This window comes from Lucilia sericata, unplaced genomic scaffold, assembly GCF_015586225.1.
Source record: "Lucilia sericata isolate MDLA Ls3-8-SP2 unplaced genomic scaffold, ASM1558622v1 Contig002251F_arrow, whole genome shotgun sequence".
Lineage (NCBI taxonomy): Eukaryota > Metazoa > Arthropoda > Insecta > Diptera > Calliphoridae > Lucilia > Lucilia sericata.
In genome coordinates, this window is record NW_023996075.1 from 15,787 (window position 1) to 35,056 (window position 19,270).

A 19,270-nucleotide genomic window follows, 5' to 3' on the forward strand; every position below is an offset into this window, starting at 1 on the left:
TTCAGTTCTAGTTCAGTTCTAGTTCAGTTCTAGTTCAGTTCTAGTTCAGTTCTAGTATCAGTTCTAGTTCAGTTCTAGTTCAGTTCTAGTTCAGTAGTCTAGTTCAGTTCTAGTTCAGTTCAGTTCTAGTTCAGTTCTAGTTCAGTTCTAGTTCAGTTCTAGTTCAGTTCTAGTTCATAGTTCTAGTTCTAGTTCTAGTTCAGTTCTAGTTCAGTTCTAGTTCAGTTCTAGTTCAGTTCTAGTTCAGTTCTAGTTCAGTTCTAGTTCAGTTCTAGTTCAGTTCTAGTTCAGTTCTAGTTCAGTTCTAGTTCAGTTCTAGTTCAGTTCTAGTTCAGTTCTAGTTCAGTTCTAGTTCAGTTCTAGTTCAGTTCTAGTTCAGTTCTAGTTCAGTTCTAGTTCAGTTCTAGTTCAGTTCTAGTTCAGTTCTAGTTCAGTTCTAGTTCAGTTCTAGTTCAGTTCTAGTTCAGTTCTAGTTCAGTTCTAGTTCAGTTCTAGTTCAGTTCTAGTTCAGTTCTAGTTCAGTTCTAGTTCAGTCTAGTTCAGTTCTAGTTCAGTTCTAGTTCAGTTCTAGTTCAGTTCAGTTCTAGTTCAGTTCAGTTCTAGTTCAGTTCTAGTTCAGTTCTAGTTCAGTTCTAGTTCAGTTCTAGTTCAGTTCTAGTTCAGTTCTAGTTCAGTTCTAGTTCAGTTCTAGTTCAGTTCTAGTTCAGTTCTAGTTCAGTTCTAGTTCAGTTCTAGTTCAGTTCTAGTTCAGTTCTAGTTCAGTTCTAGTTCAGTTCTAGTTCAGTTCTAGTTCAGTTCTAGTTCAGTTCTAGTTCAGTTCTAGTTCAGTTCTAGTTCAGTTCTAGTTCAGTTCTAGTTCAGTTCTAGTTCAGTTCTAGTTCAGTTCTAGTTCAGTTCTAGTTCAGTTCTAGTTCAGTTCTAGTTCAGTTCTAGTTAAGTTCTAGTTCAGTTCTAGACATGTTTAGGGCCTATAACTGGTCAAAAAGGAGACCTATCTGTGAATGCCTTTATATTACTAATACCTTTAATTTAAAATCCTTACTATCGTTATTAAACCTTTATGACATTTACACCCCATACACCTACAGATCTAATATAATTCATAAATTTATTTAATAGTCATAAATAAAAATTGTTTATGTAGACAAATGATAAGATTTTATTTATTTTAATAGCAAAACACACTAGGTACACGTTAAAATTTAGTAAAACATTTTTATTAATAATTTATTAATTTTATTCCTTTATTTTTTATCCTCTCTATCTCTATCTAGGATTGTCATGGCTCATATTCACAACATAATGCCGCTCCCATACAAGATGATACACAAAACTATATAGTTTTAGATGGTTTTCAAAATGCCACCCATACACAAGTGGAATTTTATAGACAAATTGAAACTTGTGATCCCTACGATGTACCATTGGGGGTGAGTAATTCAGTCTGACAGACATCTAGTCAGTCATATTTTTAAAGTATATAAAAAAAAGTGTATATATTTTTTATTTAGTATAAATATTTAAGGAAACACAAACACATTCGATAATCATCATCTAAATGCTACGCAATAAATAAAACACAAAAAATGAACATAAAAAGAATAATATCTAAATATCTACTACAAGCCACAAAATAAGCCAAAGTAATAATAATGTTAATAACAATAATTGTAATGATAATAATAAATTTGGGATAAAAAAAGAGAGAGAAAAGAAACACTTAAATATGCATATGTTTTTGGTGATGATGCTGATGACATGTGTTTGAATTGCGTAATTTTAAAAAGCCCATAATATCCTCGTAATTTAAACCTAAAAGAAATGAGTAGATTAGGTTGTTGAAAATTGGCAAAGAAGTGGTTTACACTATCAGCGAATATACTTACAGATCTAATTTTTATCTAGTTCTAGTTTTAGTTCCGTTTTAGTTAGGTTTTGGTTCAGATCTAGTGTAGTTCTAGTTCAATTCTAGTTCAGTTCTAGTTCAGTTCAAGTTCAGTTCTAGTTCAGTTCTAGTTCAGTTCTAGTTAGGTTTTAGTTCAGATTCTAGTTGTAGTTCTATGTTCATTTCATAGTTCAGTTCTAGTTCAGTTCTTAGTTGCAGTTCTAGTTCATTCTAGTTTCAGTTCTAGTTCAGTTCTAGTTAGTTCTAGTCAGTTCTAGTTCAGTTTCTCTGTTTCGTTTCTAGTTCGGTTCTAGTTCAGTTTCTAGTTCAGTTCTAGTTCAGTTCTAGTCAGTTCTAGTTCAGTTCTCAGTTCTAGTTCAGTTCTAGTTCAGTTCTAGTTCAGTTCTAGTTCAGTTCTAGTTCAGTTCTAGTTCAGTTCTAGTTCAGTTCTAGTTCAGTTCTAGTTCAGTTCTAGTTCAGTTCTAGTTCAGTTCTAGTTCAGTTCTAGTTCAGTTCTAGTTCAGTTCTAGTTCAGTTCTAGTTCAGTTCTAGTTCAGTTCTAGTTCAGTTCTAGTTCAGTTCTAGTTCAGTTCTAGTTCAGTTCTAGTTCAGTAGTTCAGTTCTAGTTCAGTTCTAGTTCAGTTCTAGTTCAGTTCTAGTTCAGTTCTAGTTCAGTTCTAGTTCAGTTCTAGTTCAGTTCTAGTTCAGTTCTAGTTCAGTTCTAGTTCAGTTCTAGTTCAGTTCTAGTTCAGTTCTAGTTCAGTTCTAGTTCAGTTCTAGTTCAGTTCTAGTTCAGTTCTAGTTCAGTTCTAGTTCAGTTCTAGTTCAGTTCTAGTTCAGTTCAGTTCTAGTTCAGTTCTAGTTCAGTTCTAGTTCAGTTCTAGTTCAGTTCTAGTTCAGTTCTAGTTCAGTTCTAGTTCAGTTCTAGTTCAGTTCTAGTTCAGTTCTAGTTCAGTTCTAGTTCAGTTCTAGTTCAGTTCTAGTTCAGTTCTAGTTCAGTTCTAGTCAGTTCTAGTTCAGTTCTAGTTCAGTTCTAGTTCAGTTCTAGTTCAGTTCTAGTTCAGTTCTAGTTCAGTTCTAGTTCAGTTCTAGTTCAGTTCTAGTTCAGTTCTAGTTCAGTTCTAGTTCAGTTCTAGTTCAGTTCTAGTTCAGTTCTAGTTCAGTTCTAGTTCAGTTCTAGTTCAGTTCTAGTTCAGTTCTAGTTCAGTTCTAGTTCAGTTCTAGTTCAGTTCTAGTTCAGTTCTAGTTCAGTTCTAGTTCAGTTCTAGTTCAGTTCTAGTTCAGTTCTAGTTCAGTTCTAGTTCAGTTCTAGTTCAGTTCTAGTTCAGTTCTAGTTCAGTTCTAGTTCAGTTCTAGTTCAGTTCTAGTTCAGTTCTAGTTCAGTTCTAGTTCAGTTCTATTTCAGTTCTAGTTCAGTTCTAGTTCAGTTCTAGTTCAGTTCTAGTTCAGTTCTAGTTCAGTTCTAGTTCAGTTCTAGTTCAGTTCTAGTTCAGTTCTATTTCAGTTCTAGTTCAGTTCTAGTTCAGTTCTAGTTCAGTTCTAGTTCAGTTCTAGTTCAGTTCTAGTTCAGTTCTAGTTCAGTTCTAGTTCAGTTCTAGTTCAGTTCTAGTTCAGTTCTAGTTCAGTTCTAGTTCAGTTCTAGTTCAGTTCTAGTTCAGTTCTAGTTCAGTTCTAGTTCAGTTCTAGTTCAGTTCTAGTTCAGTTCTAGTTCAGTTCTAGTTCAGTTCTAGTTCAGTTCTAGTTCAGTTCTAGTTCAGTTCTAGTTCAGTTCTAGTTCAGTTCTAGTTCAGTTCTAGTTCAGTTCTAGTTCAGTTCTAGTTCAGTTCTAGTTCAGTTCTAGTTCAGTTCTAGTTCAGTTCTAGTTCAGTTCTAGTTCAGTTCTAGTTCAGTTCTAGTTCAGTTCTAGTTCAGTTCTAGTTCAGTTCTAGTTCAGTTCTAGTTCAGTTAGTTTAGTTCTAGTTCAGTAGTTCAGTTCTAGTTCAGTTCTAGTTCAATTCTAATTCAGTTCTAGTTCAGTTCTAGTTCAGTTCTAGTTCAATTCTAGTTCAGTTCTATTTCAGTTCTAGTTCAGTTCTAGTTCAGTTCTAGTTCAGTTCTAGTTCAGTTCTAGTTCAGTTCTAGTTCAGTTCTAGTTCTAGTTCAGTTCTAGTTCAGTTCTAGTTCAGTTCTAGTTCAGTTCTAGTTCAGTTCTAGTTCAGTTCTAGTTCAGTTCTAGTTCAGTTCTAGTTCAGTTCTAGTTCAGTTCTAGTTCAGTTCTAGTTAAGTTCTAATTCAGTTCTAGTTCAGTTCTAGTTCAGTTCTAGTTCAATTCTAGTTCAGTTCTATTTCAGTTCTAGTTCAGTTCTAGTTCAGTTCTAGTTCAGTTCTAGTTCAGTTCTAGTTCAGTTCTAGTTCAGTTCTAGTTCAGTTCTAGTTCAGTTCTAGTTCAGTTCTAGTTCAGTTCTAGTTCAGTTCTAGTTCAGTTCTAGTTCCGTTCTCGTTCAGTTCTAGCATTTCATTACTAGTGTAAACCGTTTTCTTTATCTTTTTAAAAAGTAAACAAATGTTTTTCCTCACACAAACATATTTACCATGTGCTGTTTGTATATCCTCACTGTTATAACGATCCAGTTCCTTGTAAAATTTAACTAATTGCCAATTTTGCCGCAACGTTGCCACGCACAGAGCAGGTGTCAAAGTGGTTTTATTAAATTCCTTATAGGAGCAACAACGTAAAAGTTCACAAATTAATTTTATATTACCGCTACAAGTGGCTAAGGTTAAAGCATTTTGACCTTAATTTTTAATTTATACAAATAGAACAAAAAAAGAGGAGTAGGTGTATCAAATATCTTGTTTTTAACCTAATTTTTTGTATGCATTTTGCTTTACCATAATGATTAACAGCTTTGATATCGGCACCAAATTGTAAAAGGGTTATAACCGCCTCCAAACTGCCCAAATAGCAGGCCTTTAATAAGGCAGTATTGCCGTAGTAATCCGACTGTTCCAGTTCATGTTTCTTATCACGAGCCATTGTGCAGACTATGCGCAAGGAACAAATATCATTTTGGCTAACGCATGCTAATGCTGGGAGGGGGAAAAAGATGTTTATTGTAGGAAATTATATTCAGTTGATATTTCTTAGATACCAGTTAATTTGGCCATTTTGTTTTATTAAAGTTTTAGAAATTTGTTTATATTTTTAAGAATAAATTTGTGTAATTTTTAATTGATTTGTAAAGTTACATATAATTCAGCTATCGATTTTATTGATCTTCAGTTGAATAATCTCTCAAAAATTATTAATGATCTTTAAAGAGAGCTTAGCATCACACTCTCACTAACTCTCTTTGCAAAAACCGTTATTATTTTCAAGCCGTATTTACACATTGAGGTTGCCATATTAATATTAAGAAATTTATTAACCCTTAAACTATTTTTTTCTTCTTTACAGACCGATACCATTAAAGTCCTGTGGTCTTTTGGTGACACCGATCCCATACATGGCAATCTTAAGGGACATGGTAAAAATCGTGGTTCTAAACCTTTGCACCTGCTTGGACCTATGTTTCGTAAGCCTCATTCTGCCAATAGAAATCATCAAGATGTACAAAAATGGGATGTTACTGTGCAGAATGTAAGTTTATATTTTTAAACAAAAATCTTTTCGTATTAATTTTATATACATATGTATGTACATATTTTTATTTTTACTAACAGGTCACCATAGATGCCTCCATGGATACTTTATATTGGTGCAAAATTATTAAGGCTCCTGCTTTGTCGGAAAAAACATCATATTATTGGTTATGAAGCTTTGTTGACACGTGAAAGGTTGGTGTTTATATTATATAGTTTTTAAAATCCTCTTTAAAACCTTAAATTTACAAACATTTTTTATTTATTTAACTCTTTATGTTTGTGACATTTTTTATATTGCTCAGACAAGTATATGTCATTAGACTTACAAATGTGTGCAACAGAAAGATATGACAAGAATGTCATATCTGAAAATTTCGATTAGACATCGACACTAGTTAAGTGATAATTCAGTTCTAGTTCAGTTCTAGTTCAGTTCTAGTTCAGTTCTAGTTCAGTTCTAGTTCAGTTCTAGTTCAGTTCTAGTTCAGTTCTAGTTCAGTTCTAGTTCAGTTCAGTTCTAGTTCAGTTCTGGTTCAGTTCTAGTTCAGTTCTAGTTCAGTTCTAGTTCAGTTCTAGTTCAGTTCTAGTTCTAGTTCAGTTCTAGTTCAGTTCTAGTTCAGTTCTAGTTCAGTTCTAGTTCAGTTCTAGTTCAGTTCTAGTTCAGTTCTAGTTCAGTTCTAGTTCAATTCTAGTTCAATTCTAGTTGAGTTCAATTCTAGTTGAGTTCTAGTTCTAGCTCAGTTCTAGTTCTAGCTCAGTTCTAGTTCAGTTCTAGTTCAGTTCTAGTTCAGTTCTAGTTCAGTTCTAGTTTCAATTCTAGTTCAGTTCTAGTTCAGTTCTAGTTCAGTTCTAGTTCAGTTCTAGTTCAATTCTAGTTCAGTTCTAGTTCAGTTCTAGTTCAGTTCTAGTTCAGTTTCTAGTTCAGTTCTAGTTCAGTTCTAGTTCAGTCTAGTTCAGTTCTAGTTCAGTTCTAGTTCAGTTCTAGTTCAGTTCTAGTTCAGTTCTAGTTCAGTTCTAGTTCAGTTCTAGTTCAGTTCTAGTTCAGTTCTAGTTCAGTTCTAGTTTCAGTTCTAGTTCAGTTCTAGTTCAGTTCTAGTTCAGTTCTAGTTCAGTTCTAGTTCAGTTCTAGTTCAGTTCTAGTTCAGTTCTAGTTCAGTTCTAGTTCAGTTCTAGTTCAGTTCTAGTTCAGTTCTAGTTCAGTTCTAGTTCAGTTCTAGTTCAGTTCTAGTTCAGTTCTAGTTCAGTTCTAGTTCAGTTCTAGTTCAGTTCTAGTTCAGTTCTAGTTCAGTTCTAGTTCAGTTCTAGTTCAGTTCTAGTTCAGTTCTAGTTCAGTTCTAGTTCAGTTCTAGTTCAGTTCTAGTTCAGTTCTAGTTCAGTTCTAGTTCAGTTCTAGTTCAGTTCTAGTTCAGTTCTAGTTCAGTTCTAGTTCAGTTCTAGTTCTAGTTCAGTTCTAGTTCAGTTCTAGTTCAGTTCTACTTCAGTTCTAGTTCAGTTCTAGTTCAGTTCTAGTTCAGTTCTAGTTCAGTTCTAGTTCAGTTCTAGTTCAGTTCTAGTTCAGTTCTAGTTCAGTAATAGTTCAGTTCTAGTTCAGTTCTAGTTCAGTTCTAGTTCAGTTCTAGTTCAGTTATAGTTCAGTTATAGTTCAGTTATAGTTCAGTTCTAATTCAGTTCTAAATTTTGAGTTATTACTTTCTTATCACAAATGAGTATTCATATGTATAAGTACATACATTGGTTGTGTGTCTTTGCGCAAAAAATTACCATAATATTATATATCTTTCACAAACAGTAATAAATTGTACGACATGAATAGTTGGTCACTAGAAACAGCGATTCCCAAAAAATCACTTTGTATACCGTTAATATTTAACAGAAAATGTTTATTATAAGAATATCAAGAATCTGTTTTCTTATATTGCGATCTGCATAATAACTTCTCTAGCATTTGGGATTATTATAAAATTGTTTGAGCATCTCTAACCGAGAGCATTAACCCAGAGAAAAGGCAACTAAAGGCAAACAAATTTCACTTATAACATAGACATTTAGGGTTTTGAGCACGAAGAAATTCCGAAAAAATGCTGCTCAATATATTCTTTCACGTTTTTTGCTATAATCTCGGAATTCACTCTATATAGGCCATATTATAGACTATATACATACATATAGACTATATAGGCTAAAGTCTAAGATTTAAGCGAAACAATAGGCTAGACAATAGGCCATTCCATAATCCAGACTTTAGTCCTGACTATAGTTCAAACTAAAGGCCAGACCGTAGTCCATACTATAATCCAGATTATAGCAAAACTATAATACAAGCTATAGACACGACATTAGTTCAGACTTTAGACCAGATTATAGTTTAGACTAAAGGCTAGACTATAATCAAGACTATAGCTAGACTATAGTACAAACTATAGACACGACTTTAATTCAGACTATAGCCCAGACTAATAATGTAGATTATAGCCAAACTATAGTACAAACTATAGGAAAGATTTTAGTTCAGGCCATAGTCCAGACTATAATCTGGATTATAGCCAAATTATAGACAAGGCTTTAGTTCAGAGTATAGTTCAGACTATAGTTCAGACTATAGTTTAGACTATAGTTCAGACTATAGTTCAGACTAAGGGCCAGATTATAGTCCAGAATATAGCCCAGACTATAATCAAAAATATAATAGAAATTTTTGAATCACTTTTCATTATTTAGTAAATTCCTAATAAATTTCAAGAATAAAAAATCTTGAGAAATTTGAAAACCCTAAATAACTTGATTATATATTCAGATTGCTAACTATTAAAATCATACAAATCTATTAAATTATTGTGGACCAAAAAAAAGAGCTGTTCAAAACCATGTAATAGTAGAATTTTACAAAATCTGTCACTGTCAACTGATAAAGAACCCAGCAGGAGAAATTACATTGAAGTAACCAAAACATAATGTATGAAATAATTCAATTCCTATACCCTGAAAATAACTATATAGTGATAACTGTAATAGACATTTTATTAGAAAATTTAAAAATTTAAGTGATTTTATTCTCTACTTCTCATTATAGTGGCGCTACACAACCTTTGGTCCATCATATGACACTATTTGAATGTTCTACTAAATCATACCCCGGCTCAGATCCAGCCTCTTGGGATGTTTGGGTAAAGAGTAGTGGTGCAGTGTGTAATAGTAATTTATTAACCCCACGTGATTGGGATGCTTGTATTACACCAGTGGCAGTATGGTCAATTGGCTCCTCAGGTAAGAAAAAAAGAAAAGAAATCTGCAAATATTTTTATATGAAATTCTGAGAATTTTTCTCTCTGTCCTGTTTGGTTAATGAAAACATATTTTTTACTTACATATACATACATACCTATAATCATGTTTATTTTGTTTAATATTTTTTTACTCTAGGACAATTTTTACCACCCCATGTTGGCATACCAGTGGGTGGTAAAACGGGCCCTAAATATTATATGCTAGAAATACACTATGATAATCCTCATGCTCTTAAATGTAAGTACTTATTTCATTCATTCTTTTGCCAACGTTGACAACAACACTTTTTTGAACTGCCATTATAACTGCTGCTGTTGATGAGAGTAAAATAAGTTTGTCATACATTTTGAAACACAACATTGATTAATATTTATTAGGGTTTAAGCATAAACTATAGACGACAGGATATTGAAGACTTATCAAATTAGTGCAGGAGTTTGTAAAACATTTTTATTATTTTTGTTGGAAAAAAAAATGAGATGGTTCATAATAATGAATAATTTAGACAACTCAAGTATTTGTTAAAGATGAGTAATAGTTTTTTTTTTTGGTATATAAATTTAATGGTGGATTATGTTTATACTAGTTTTAACAGGGATTTTGAAGGTTATGTAGTTTGACAGATCACAAATCATATTTTTGGGAAGAAAAGTAAGAAATAAAGTAAAAAGCCTTAATAAAGAAGGTGAAATATTAATGTTTGAAGACAGAAAGCTCTACTATAGACTACACTATAGATTGATCAAGAGACTAGAATATAGGGTGCATTATAGACTTGATTATGTTCTGTCCCTAGTCCGCAATATATTTTATTCTATGGTATAGATAATACAACAGATTATAGTATTGACTATAGTCTAGTCTATAGTCCAGAATATAGTATTTTCCATAGTCAACACTATAGTCTAGTCAATAGTCCAGACTATATACAGAAAGCACTACTATAGACTACACAATATATTGATCAAGAGACTAGACTATAACTTGCATTATAGATTAGACTATAGCGTGTATTATAGACTTGATTATAGTCCTGTCACTAGTCCGGAATATATTTTATTCTATAGTATAGATAATAGGACAGACCATAGTCCTTACTATAATCCTGACTACAGTCTAGATTATAGTTCTTACTATAGTCTTGACTATAGTCCTTGCTATAGTCTAGTCTATAGTCCACACTATATTCTAGTCTATAGTCCGTACTATAGTCTAGTCTATAATCAGTACTATAGTCTAGTCTTTAATCTAGATTGTAGTCTAGTTCAGTTCTAGTTCAGTTTTAGTTCAGTTCTAGTTCAGTTTTAGTTCTAGTTCAGTTCTAGTTCAGTTCTAGTTCAGTTCTAGTTCAGTTCTAGTTCAGTTCTAGTTCAGTTATAATTCAGTTATAATTCAGTTCTAGTTCAGTTCTAGTTCAGTTCTAGTTCAGTTCTAGTTCAGTTCTAGTTCAGTTCTAGTTCAGTTCTAGTTCAGTTCTAGTTCAGTTCTAGTTCAGTTCTAGTTCAGTTCTAGTTCAGTTCTAGTTCAGTTCTAGTTCAGTTCTAGTTCAGTTCTAGTTCAGTTCTAGTTCAGTTCTAGTTCAGTTCTAGTTCAGTTCTAGTTCAGTTCTAGTTCAGTTCTAGTTCAGTTCTAGTTCAGTTCTAGTTCAGTTCTAGTTCAGTTCTAGTTCAGTTCTAGTTCAGTTTTACTTCAGTTCTAGTTCAGTTCGTTCAGTTCTAGTTCAGTTCTAGTTCAGTTCTAGTTCAGTTCTAGTTCAGTTCTAGTTCAGTTCTAGTTCAGTTCTAGTTCAGTTCTAGTTCAGTTCTAGTTCAGTTCTAGTTCAGTTCTAGTTCAGTTCTAGTTCAGTTCTAGTTCAGTTCTAGTTCAGTTCTAGTTCAGTTCTAGTTCAGTTCTAGTTCAGTTCTAGTTCAGTTCTAGTTCAGTTCTAGTTCAGTTCTAGTTCAGTTCTAGTTCAGTTCTAGTTCAGTTCTAGTTCAGTTCTAGTTCAGTTCTAGTCAGTTAGTTCTAGTTATAGTCAGTTCTAGTTCAGTTCTAGTTCAGTTCTAGTTCTAGTTCTAGTTCAGTTCTAGTTCAGTTCTAGTTCAGTTCTAGTTCAGTTCTAGTTCAGTCTAGTTCAGTTCTAGTTCAGTTCTAGTTCCAGTTCTAGTTCAGTTCTAGTTCAGTTCTAGTTCAGTTCTAGTTCAGTTCTAGTTCAGTTCTAGTTCTATCAGTTCTAGTTCAGTTCTAGTTCAGTTCTAGTTCAGTTCTAGTTCATTCTTAGTTCTGTCAATTCTAGGTCTTTCTTAGTACAGTTCTAGTTCATGTTCTAGGTCAGTTCTAGGTCAGTTCTAGGTCATTTCTAGGTCAGTTCTAGTTCAGTTCTAGTTCAGTTCTAGTTCAGTTCTAGGTCAGTTCTAGTCAGTTCTAGTTCAGTTCTAGTTCAGTTCTAGTTCAGTTCTAGTTCAGTTCTAGTTCAGTTCTAGTTCAGTTCTAGTTCAGTTCTAGTTCAGTTCTAGTTCAGTTCTAGTTCAGTTCTAGTTCAGTTCTAGTTCAGTTCTAGTTCAGTTCTAGTTCAGTTCTAGTTCAGTTCTAGTTCAGTTCTAGTTCAGTTCTAGTTCAGTTCTAGTTCAGTTCTAGTTCAGTTCTAGTTCAGTTCTAGTTCAGTTCTAGTTCAGTTCTATTTCAGTTCTAGTTCAGTTCTAGTTCAGTTCTAGTGCAGTTCTAGTTTAGTTCTAGTTTAGTTCTAGTTCAGTTCTAGTTCCGTTCTAGTTCAGTTCTAGTTCAGTTCTAGTTCAGTTCTAGTTCAGTTCTAGTTCAGTTCTAGTTCAGTTCTAGTTCAGTTCTAGTTCAGTTCTAGTTCAGTTCTAGTTCAGTTCTAGTTCAGTTCTAGTTCAGTTCTAGTTCAGTTCTAGTTCAGTTCTAGATCAGTTCTTGGCAGTAGTCTTGTCTTCAGTTCAGAATATAGTCTAGGTTAGTCCAGAATATACATTGTCTACTCCAATCTGTAGTCCAGTATATAGTCTATCCTATAGTTCAGACTATATTCTAGTCTATATTCCTGACTATAGTCTAGGGTGTTTCCAAAGTCTTTGTAAATCTGACGTTTTAAATTTATAGCTATTTATTCAATTTAAAAACGAAAATATTTTCTGCAGGCGACACCTCAACCGCACACAAAAATTCCCATTACAGTTTTACTCAATGAAAAATTGTATACAGACCTTACAACATACTTTACATACATATATGTACATACATATTTGATCCAAGTATAATTTTATAAATATGTAATTTTTTTTTCTTTCCCCCCTTTTACAGCTTCAGACCATTCAGGTTTTCGCATACACTATAGTAAACATTTGCGCCAACATGATGGTGGCGTTATGATATCAGGCGTTTCTGTTTCGGATACACAATTAATACCACCAGGTCAAAAGCTTTATCGTAATGTTGGCATCTGTGGTCCTTCGTGTTCGAATGAGGTAAGTTGTAATGGCATTGAGTTTAGTGTCGACTTTTTCGGCTTATTTTGTGATATTTTTTGCAAATATGTTTAATTCTATATTCGTTGTTCTCTTTAAATTAAAGATGTTTCCTAAAGATGGCATAAAAATAATTTCCGGTACTTTGCACTCACATCGTGCAGGCCGCAAAATGACTTTAAGACATGTACGCGATGGCAAGGAATTGCCACGTATTATTGAAGATGATAATTATGATTATAACTATCAACAAGTGCGGCAATTGGAAAATGAAACTGTAGTTCTGCCGGGAGATTATATAATAACGGATTGTGCTTATGAGGTGAGTTGAAAAAAGATATCAAGTAAAATCTTTTTCTTCATATAAATTTGTCTGTAGTCCACGTTATAGTCTAGTATATAGTCCAGACTGTAATATCGTCGATAGGCTAGTCCTGACTAAGGTCCAGTCTATAATCTATAGTCTAGTCTATAGTCTAGTCTATATTCTAGTTTATAGTCTAGTCTATAGTGTAGTCTATAGTGTAGTCTATAGTCTAGTCTATAGTCTAGTCTATAGGCTAGCCTATAGTCTAGTCTATAGTCCTAGTCTATATCTAGTCTATAGTCTAGTTTGTAGTCTAGTCTATTGTCTAGTCAATTGTCTAGTCTATAGTCTAGTCTATAGTCTAGTCTATAGTCTAGTCTATAGTCTAGTCTATAGTCTAGTCTATAGTCTAGTCTATAGTCTAGTCTATAGTCTAGGTCTATAGTCTAGTCTATAGTCCTAGTCTATAGTCTAGTCTATAGTCTAGTCTATAGTCTAGTCTATAGTCTAGTCTATAGTCTAGTCTATAGTCTAGTCTATAGTCTAGTCTATAGTCTAGTCCTATAGTCTAGTCTATAGATCTAGTCTATAGTCTAGTCTATAGTCTAGTCTATAGTCTAGTCTATAGTCTAGTCTATAGTCTAGTCTATAGTCTAGTCTATAGTCTAGTCTATATCCGAGTCTATAGTCTAGTCTATAGTCTAGTCTATAGTCCTAAGTCTATAGTCTAGAGTCTATAGTCTAGTCTATAGTCTAGTCTATAGTCCTAGTCTATAGTCTAGTCTATAGTCTAGTCTATAGTCTAGTCTATAGTCTAGTCTATAGTCTAGTCTATAGTCTAGTCTATAGTCTAGTCTATAGTCTAGTCTATAGTCTAGTCTATAGTCTAGTCTATAGTCTAGTCTATAGTCTAGTCTATAGTCTAGTCTATAGTCTAGTCTATAGTCTAGTCTATAGTCTAGTCTATAGTCTAGTCTATAGTCTAGTCTATAGTCTAGTCTATAGTCTAGTCTATAGTCTAGTCTATAGTCTAGTCTATAGTCTAGTCTATAGTCTAGTCTATAGTCTAGTCTATAGTAGTAATAGTCTAGTCTATAGTCTAGTCTATAGTCTAGTCTATAGTCTAGTCTATAGTCTAGTCTATAGTCTAGTCTATAGTCTAGTCTATAGTCTAGTCTATAGTCTAGTCTATAGTCTAGTCTATAGTCTAGTCTATAGTCTAGTCTATAGTCTAGTCTATAGTCTAGTCTATAGTCTAGTCTATAGTCTAGTCTATAGTCTAGTCTAGTCTAGTCTAGTCTAGTCTAGTCTATAGTCTAGTCTAGAGTCTAGTCTATAGTCTAGTCTATAGTCTAGTCTATAGTCTAGTCTATAGTCTAGTCTATAGTCTAGTCTATAGTCTAGTCTATAGTCTAGTCTATAGTCTAGTCTATAGTCTAGTCTATAGTCTAGTCTATAGTCTAGTCTATAGTCTAGTCTATAGTCTAGTCTATAGTCTAGTCTATAGTCTAGTCTATAGTCTAGTCTATAGTCTAGTCTATAGTCTAGTCTATAGTCTAGTCTATAGTCTAGTCTATAGTCTAGTCTATAGTCTAGTCTATAGTCTAGTCTATAGTCTAGTCTATAGTCTAGTCCTATAGTCTAGTCTAAGCTATCTAGTCTAGTCTATAGTCTAGTCTATAGTCTAGTCTATTAGGTCTAGTCTATAGTCTAGTCTATAGTCTAGTCTATAGTCTAGTCTATAGTCTAGTCTATAGTCTAGTCTATAGTCTAGTCTATAGTCTAGTCCTATAGTCTAGTCTATAGTCTAGTCTATAGTCTAGTCTATTAGTCTATAGTCTAGTCATAGTCTAGTCCTATAGTCCTAGTCTATAGTCTAGTCTATAGTCTAGTCTATAGTCTAGTCTATAGTCTAGTCTATAGTCTAGTCTATAGTCTAGTCTATAGTCTAGTCTATAGTCTAGTCTATAGTCTAGTCTATAGTCTAGTCTATAGTCTAGTCTATAGTCTAGTCTATAGTCTAGTCTATAGTCTAGTCTATAGTCTAGTCTATAGTCTAGTCTATAGTCTAGTCTATAGTCTAGTCTATAGTATAGTCTAGTCTATAGTCTAGTCTATAGTCTAGTCTATAGTCTAGTCTATAGTCTAGTCTATAGTCTAGTCTATAGTCTAGTCTATAGTCTAGTCTATAGTCTAGTCTATAGTCTAGTCTATAGTCTAGTCTATAGTCTAGTCTATAGTCTAGTCTATAGTCTAGTCTATAGTCTAGTCTATAGTCTAGTCTATAGTCTAGTCTATAGTCTAGTCTATAGTCTAGTCTATAGTCTAGTCTATAGTCTAGTCTATAGTCTAGTCTATAGTCTAGTCTATAGTCTAGTCTATAGTCTAGTCTATAGTCTAGTCTATAGTCTAGTATAGTCTAGTCTATAGTCTACTCTATAGTCTAGTCTATAGTCTAGTCTATAGTCTAGTCTATAGTCAGTCTATAGTCTAGTCTATGGTCTAGTCTATAGTCTAGTCTATAGTCTAGTCTATAGTCCAGTCTATAGTCTAGTCTATAGTCTAGTCTATAGTCTAGTCTATAGTCTAGTCTATAGTCTAGTCTATAGTCTAGTCTATAGTCTAGTCTATAGTCTAGTCTATAGTCTAGTCTATAGTCTAGTCTTAGTCTAGTCTATAGTCTAGTCTATAGTCTAGTCTATAGTCTAGTCATAGTCTAGTCTATAGTCTAGTCTATAGTCTAGTCTATAGTCTAGTCTATAGTCTAGTCTATAGTCTAGTCTATAGTCTAGTCTATAGTCTAGTCTATAGTCTAGTCTATAGTCTAGTCTATAGTCTAGTCTAGAGTCTAGTCTATAGTCTAGTCTATAGTCTAGTCTATAGTCTAGTCTATAGTCTAGTCTATAGTCTAGTCTATAGGCTAGTCTATAGTCTAGTCTATAGTCATATGTCTACCCTAGTCTAGTCTATAGTCTAGCTAGTCTAGTCTATAGTCTAGTCTATATCTAGTCTCTAGTCTAGTCTATAGTCTAGTCTATAGTCTAGTCTATAGTCTAGTCTATAGTCTAGTCTATAGTCTAGTCTATAGTCTAGTCTATCGTCTCGTCTATAGTCTAGTCTATAGTCTGTCTATAGTCTAGTCTATAGTCTAGTCTATAGTCTAGTCTATAGTCTAGTCTATAGTCTAGTCTATAGTCTAGTCTATAGTCTAGTTATAGTCTAGTCTATAGTCTAGTCTATAGTCTAGTCTATAGTCTAGTCTATAGTCTAGTCTATAGTCTAGTCTATAGTCTAGTCTATAGTCTAGTCTATAGTCTAGTCTATAGTCTAGTCTATAGTCTAGTCTATAGTCTAGTCTAAGTCTAGTCTATAGTCTAGTCTATAGTCTAGTCTATAGTCTAGTCTATTAGTCTAGTCTATAGTCTAGTCTATGTCTAGTCTATAGTCTAGTCTTAGTCTAGTAGTCTAGTCTAGTCTCTAGTCTAGTCTATAGATAGTTCTATAGTATATTCTATAGTCTAGTCTATAGTCTAGTCTATAGTCTAGTTCTATCGTCTAGTCTTCTATAGTTCTAGTCTATAGTCTAGTCTATAGTCTAGTCTATAGTCTAGTCTATAGTCTAGTCTATAGTCTAGTCTATAGTCTAGCTTATAGTGTCTATAGTCTATATAGTCTAGTCTATAGTCTAGTCTATAGTCTAGTTCTATTAGTCTAGTCTATAGTCTAGTCTATGTCTAGTCTATAGTCTAGTCTATAGTCTAGTCTATAGTCTAGTCTATAGTCTAGTCTATAAGTCTAGTCTATAGTTCTAGTCTCTAGTCTAGTCTATAGTCTAGTCTATAGTCTAGTCTATAGTCTAGTCTATAGTCTAGTCTATAGTTAGTCTATTAGTCTGTCTATAGTCTAGTATGTCTATAGTCTAGTCTATAGTCTAGTCTATAGTCTAGTCTATAGTCTAGTTCTATAGGTCTAGGTCTATAGTCTAGTCTATAGTCTAGTCTATAGTCTAGTCTATAGTCTAGTCTATAGTCTAGTCTATAGTCTAGTCTATAGTCTAGGTCTATAGTCTAGTCTATAGTCTAGTCTATAGTCTAGTCTATAGTCTAGTCTATAGTCTAGTCTAGTAGTCTATAGTCTAGTCTATAGTCTAGTCTATAGTCTAGTCTATAGTCTAGTCTATAGTCTAGTCTATAGTCTAGTCTATAGTCTAGTCTATAGTCTAGTCTATAGTCTAGTCTAGTCTAGTCTATAGTCTAGTCTATAGTCTAGTCTACAGTCTAGTCTATAGTCTAGTCTATAGTCTAGTCTATAGTCTAGTCTATAGTCTAGTCTATAGTCTAGTCTATAGTCTAGTCTATAGTCTAGTCTATAGTCTAGTCTATAGTCTAGTCTATAGTTAGTCTATAGTCTAGTCTATAGTCTAGTCTATAGTCTAGTCTATAGTCCAGTCTTTAGACAACATTAAGTTTTAAAATAACTGAACCATTATAACTATAATCAAAATTTCCCTTTTGCAGACTTCCTCACGCAAGCGTCCCACCTTTGGCGGCTATTCGACTAAACAGGAAATGTGCTTGTCTTTTATCACTTATTATCCGCGCATAGAATTGGCCGGTTGCTATAGCATGACTCCAGTTCGAGAATTTTTCGAAACTTTTGGTGTTTATCAATTCTATTCATTAAATATGACCGATGTGGAAAATCTATTTTTATACAATGGCAATGTTTTGGACTATATACCCAATACTATCTATGCTAAGACAAAACCCAATAGGGTTAATATGACCGAGGAAGATATATTGTATGAGGAGTCTTTATTGAGTAAGTAAAAACTTCTTTTAGTTCTAAGGGACAATTTTTAAACTAATTTTTATGATATTTTTAATATTTTAGATAAATTAATCATTTCTGATCCTGTGGAGTTTCATGATCGTACTTTCCTGTCTCATCTTAACCAATTACCCTGGTCTGAACCTTTATTTACCAAACGAGTGGAGCAGAGCATGATTAATGGCAAACATATGACGTTTTGTCGGGTTTCGAATGATGCTGTATCTATTGTAAGTTATATCTTAATATTTTTGATTCAAAATTGTCTTTAAAAGAGAAAATTATTGAAAATATCCATATAGTATATATTAGCTCCTGTTTTATTAACTGATTTCTCTCTTTGTATTTTAGCCCTCCGAAATTATACGTTATCCAAATTTCACCACCTTTGTTAAGCCCCCCAGCATTTGCCCCTATCAGCTGTTAATGGATAGTTCACCTTTAAGTTCCCTGGCCTTAGGTTTAAGTTTAAATAAATTATTTTTATTATTTATTAGTTTTAATTTATTTATTATAAATTATTTTGTATTTTAATTTCACAATAGAATGCTCAACTCAATGAATTTCATAAAAAATAAATCCTGTTTGTATATAGAAATTCACTCAAAGTATTACTTAGATATAGAGCTATAAGTTAAAATTTCAAACCCCTAAAATATTGGAAAAAAATTTACAAAAAAATATTAAAAAAATTTAACGTTTTTAAAAAAATTTACTAATTTTCATAAAACAAATTAAATTTTTAACAAAATTTCTTTTACTAGTATTTAAAATACTATATCAAAGCCCAAATTTCAGAACCCCTGTTCTAGTTTTAAGTATTTTTCATTTCCCATATTTATAAAGACCTTCTCTTGACTTTAGTTTATCTTAAATACCTTGAAAAGTTTCCCTCATAATGTTCCGTAACAGTAAAATTAGTTTTTTAACGTTTCGTTTTATAAATGAGTATTGAGTCATAAATTTTAAGGTCTTGAAAAGTCATTTAATTTTATATATAATTATATATATTTAGTTATAATCATGTTTATATTAAAAAAACACTTTAAAAATTTTACAGTTTCAAAAAAATTCAAAGAAAAATAAGTAAAATTACCAGATTCTGACAAAGATCAAGGGTCTCGTGGTTAAAGTCCTTATTCATAATAAATGTTTAAGTTTTTTATCTTCAATTTGTGTTAAAAATTTTTCATAAATTAATAGATCTTTTGGTAAAGATTTTACAAAATTACCTGGAAACTGTGAAAACTTTTAAGAGTTCTGCTGTACTTATTGTGACATGTTAAGTTTAGAATATTTTTACAATCCAAAGATTTAGTTTTTAAGTTTAGCTTGATAAGTTTAAGATATTTTTAATAAAAATTTAAAATAAACCGGAACTAACGCTGTGTGTTAATTAATAAAAACTAGTTGAGAATCTAGTATAACTCGGAATGGTTGGATTCTCTATATGTTAAACATGGACATGTAATATCCTGTAGATGTGTCGAGGCCTAGTCCATAGTTCACACTATATTCTAGTCTATAGACCATAGCCTAGATGTAATCAAGTCTATAGTTTGATCTATAGCTATAGTCCTCACTATGTCTAGTCTAATCTATAATCCAGGCTATACTCCAGTCTATAGTCTAGATTAAAGTTTACACATCTAATATGCAATTTAAGTCCAGAATGCTAGACTATAGTCTAATCAATAGTCCAGACTATAAACTAGTCTATATACCAGATTGTAGTTTAGTCTATATTCCGGACTATAGTATAGTCCAGACTATAATTTCTATTTCAGACTATAATATAGTCTATAGACCAGAAGAATATAGTCTAATCTATAGTTCAGACTACAGTCTATTCTATAGTTCAGACAAAAGTCCATAATT

The 19,270-nt window shown here is 32.7% G+C and overlaps 2 protein-coding genes across 2 annotated transcripts; one reads left to right on the forward strand and one right to left on the reverse strand.

Moving 5' to 3' along the window:
- Positions 1–1,274: 1,274 nt before the first annotated feature.
- LOC119613696 (MOXD1 homolog 1) lies at positions 1,275–18,763 on the forward strand (the record flags this gene model as incomplete). Its single annotated transcript, XM_037969723.1, is given in 11 exon segments — positions 1,275–1,430; positions 5,322–5,504; positions 5,588–5,656; positions 5,658–5,701; positions 8,580–8,773; positions 8,930–9,031; positions 12,092–12,255; positions 12,362–12,577; positions 17,080–17,383; positions 17,456–17,622; positions 17,744–18,763. Coding segments are annotated over 11 exon segments (1,782 nt in total), but the record flags the coding sequence as incomplete, so codon positions are not given.
- LOC119613699 (DNA replication inhibitor plutonium) lies at positions 1,524–5,167 on the reverse strand. The gene is made up of 4 exons (XM_037969731.1): positions 5,017–5,167; positions 4,757–4,954; positions 4,456–4,659; positions 1,524–1,812 (listed from the first exon to the last, which is right to left on the reverse strand). Exons 1-4 carry the CDS (start codon positions 5,030–5,032, stop codon positions 1,721–1,723), a joined length of 510 nt encoding a protein of 169 aa, XP_037825659.1. The 5' UTR covers positions 5,033–5,167; the 3' UTR covers positions 1,524–1,720.
- Positions 18,764–19,270: the final 507 nt, after the last annotated feature.

Excerpts from the sequence above, each read along its gene's own strand:
- LOC119613699 (XM_037969731.1), bottom strand. Across the intron at positions 4,660-4,756 it reads CAAAGCTGTTAATCATTATG|GTCAAAATGCTTTAACCTTA; the intron begins GTAAAGCAAAAT and ends TTAAAAATTAAG. Across the intron at positions 1,813-4,455 it reads GGATATACAAACAGCACATG|GTTTAAATTACGAGGATATT; the intron begins GTAAATATGTTT and ends CATTTCTTTTAG.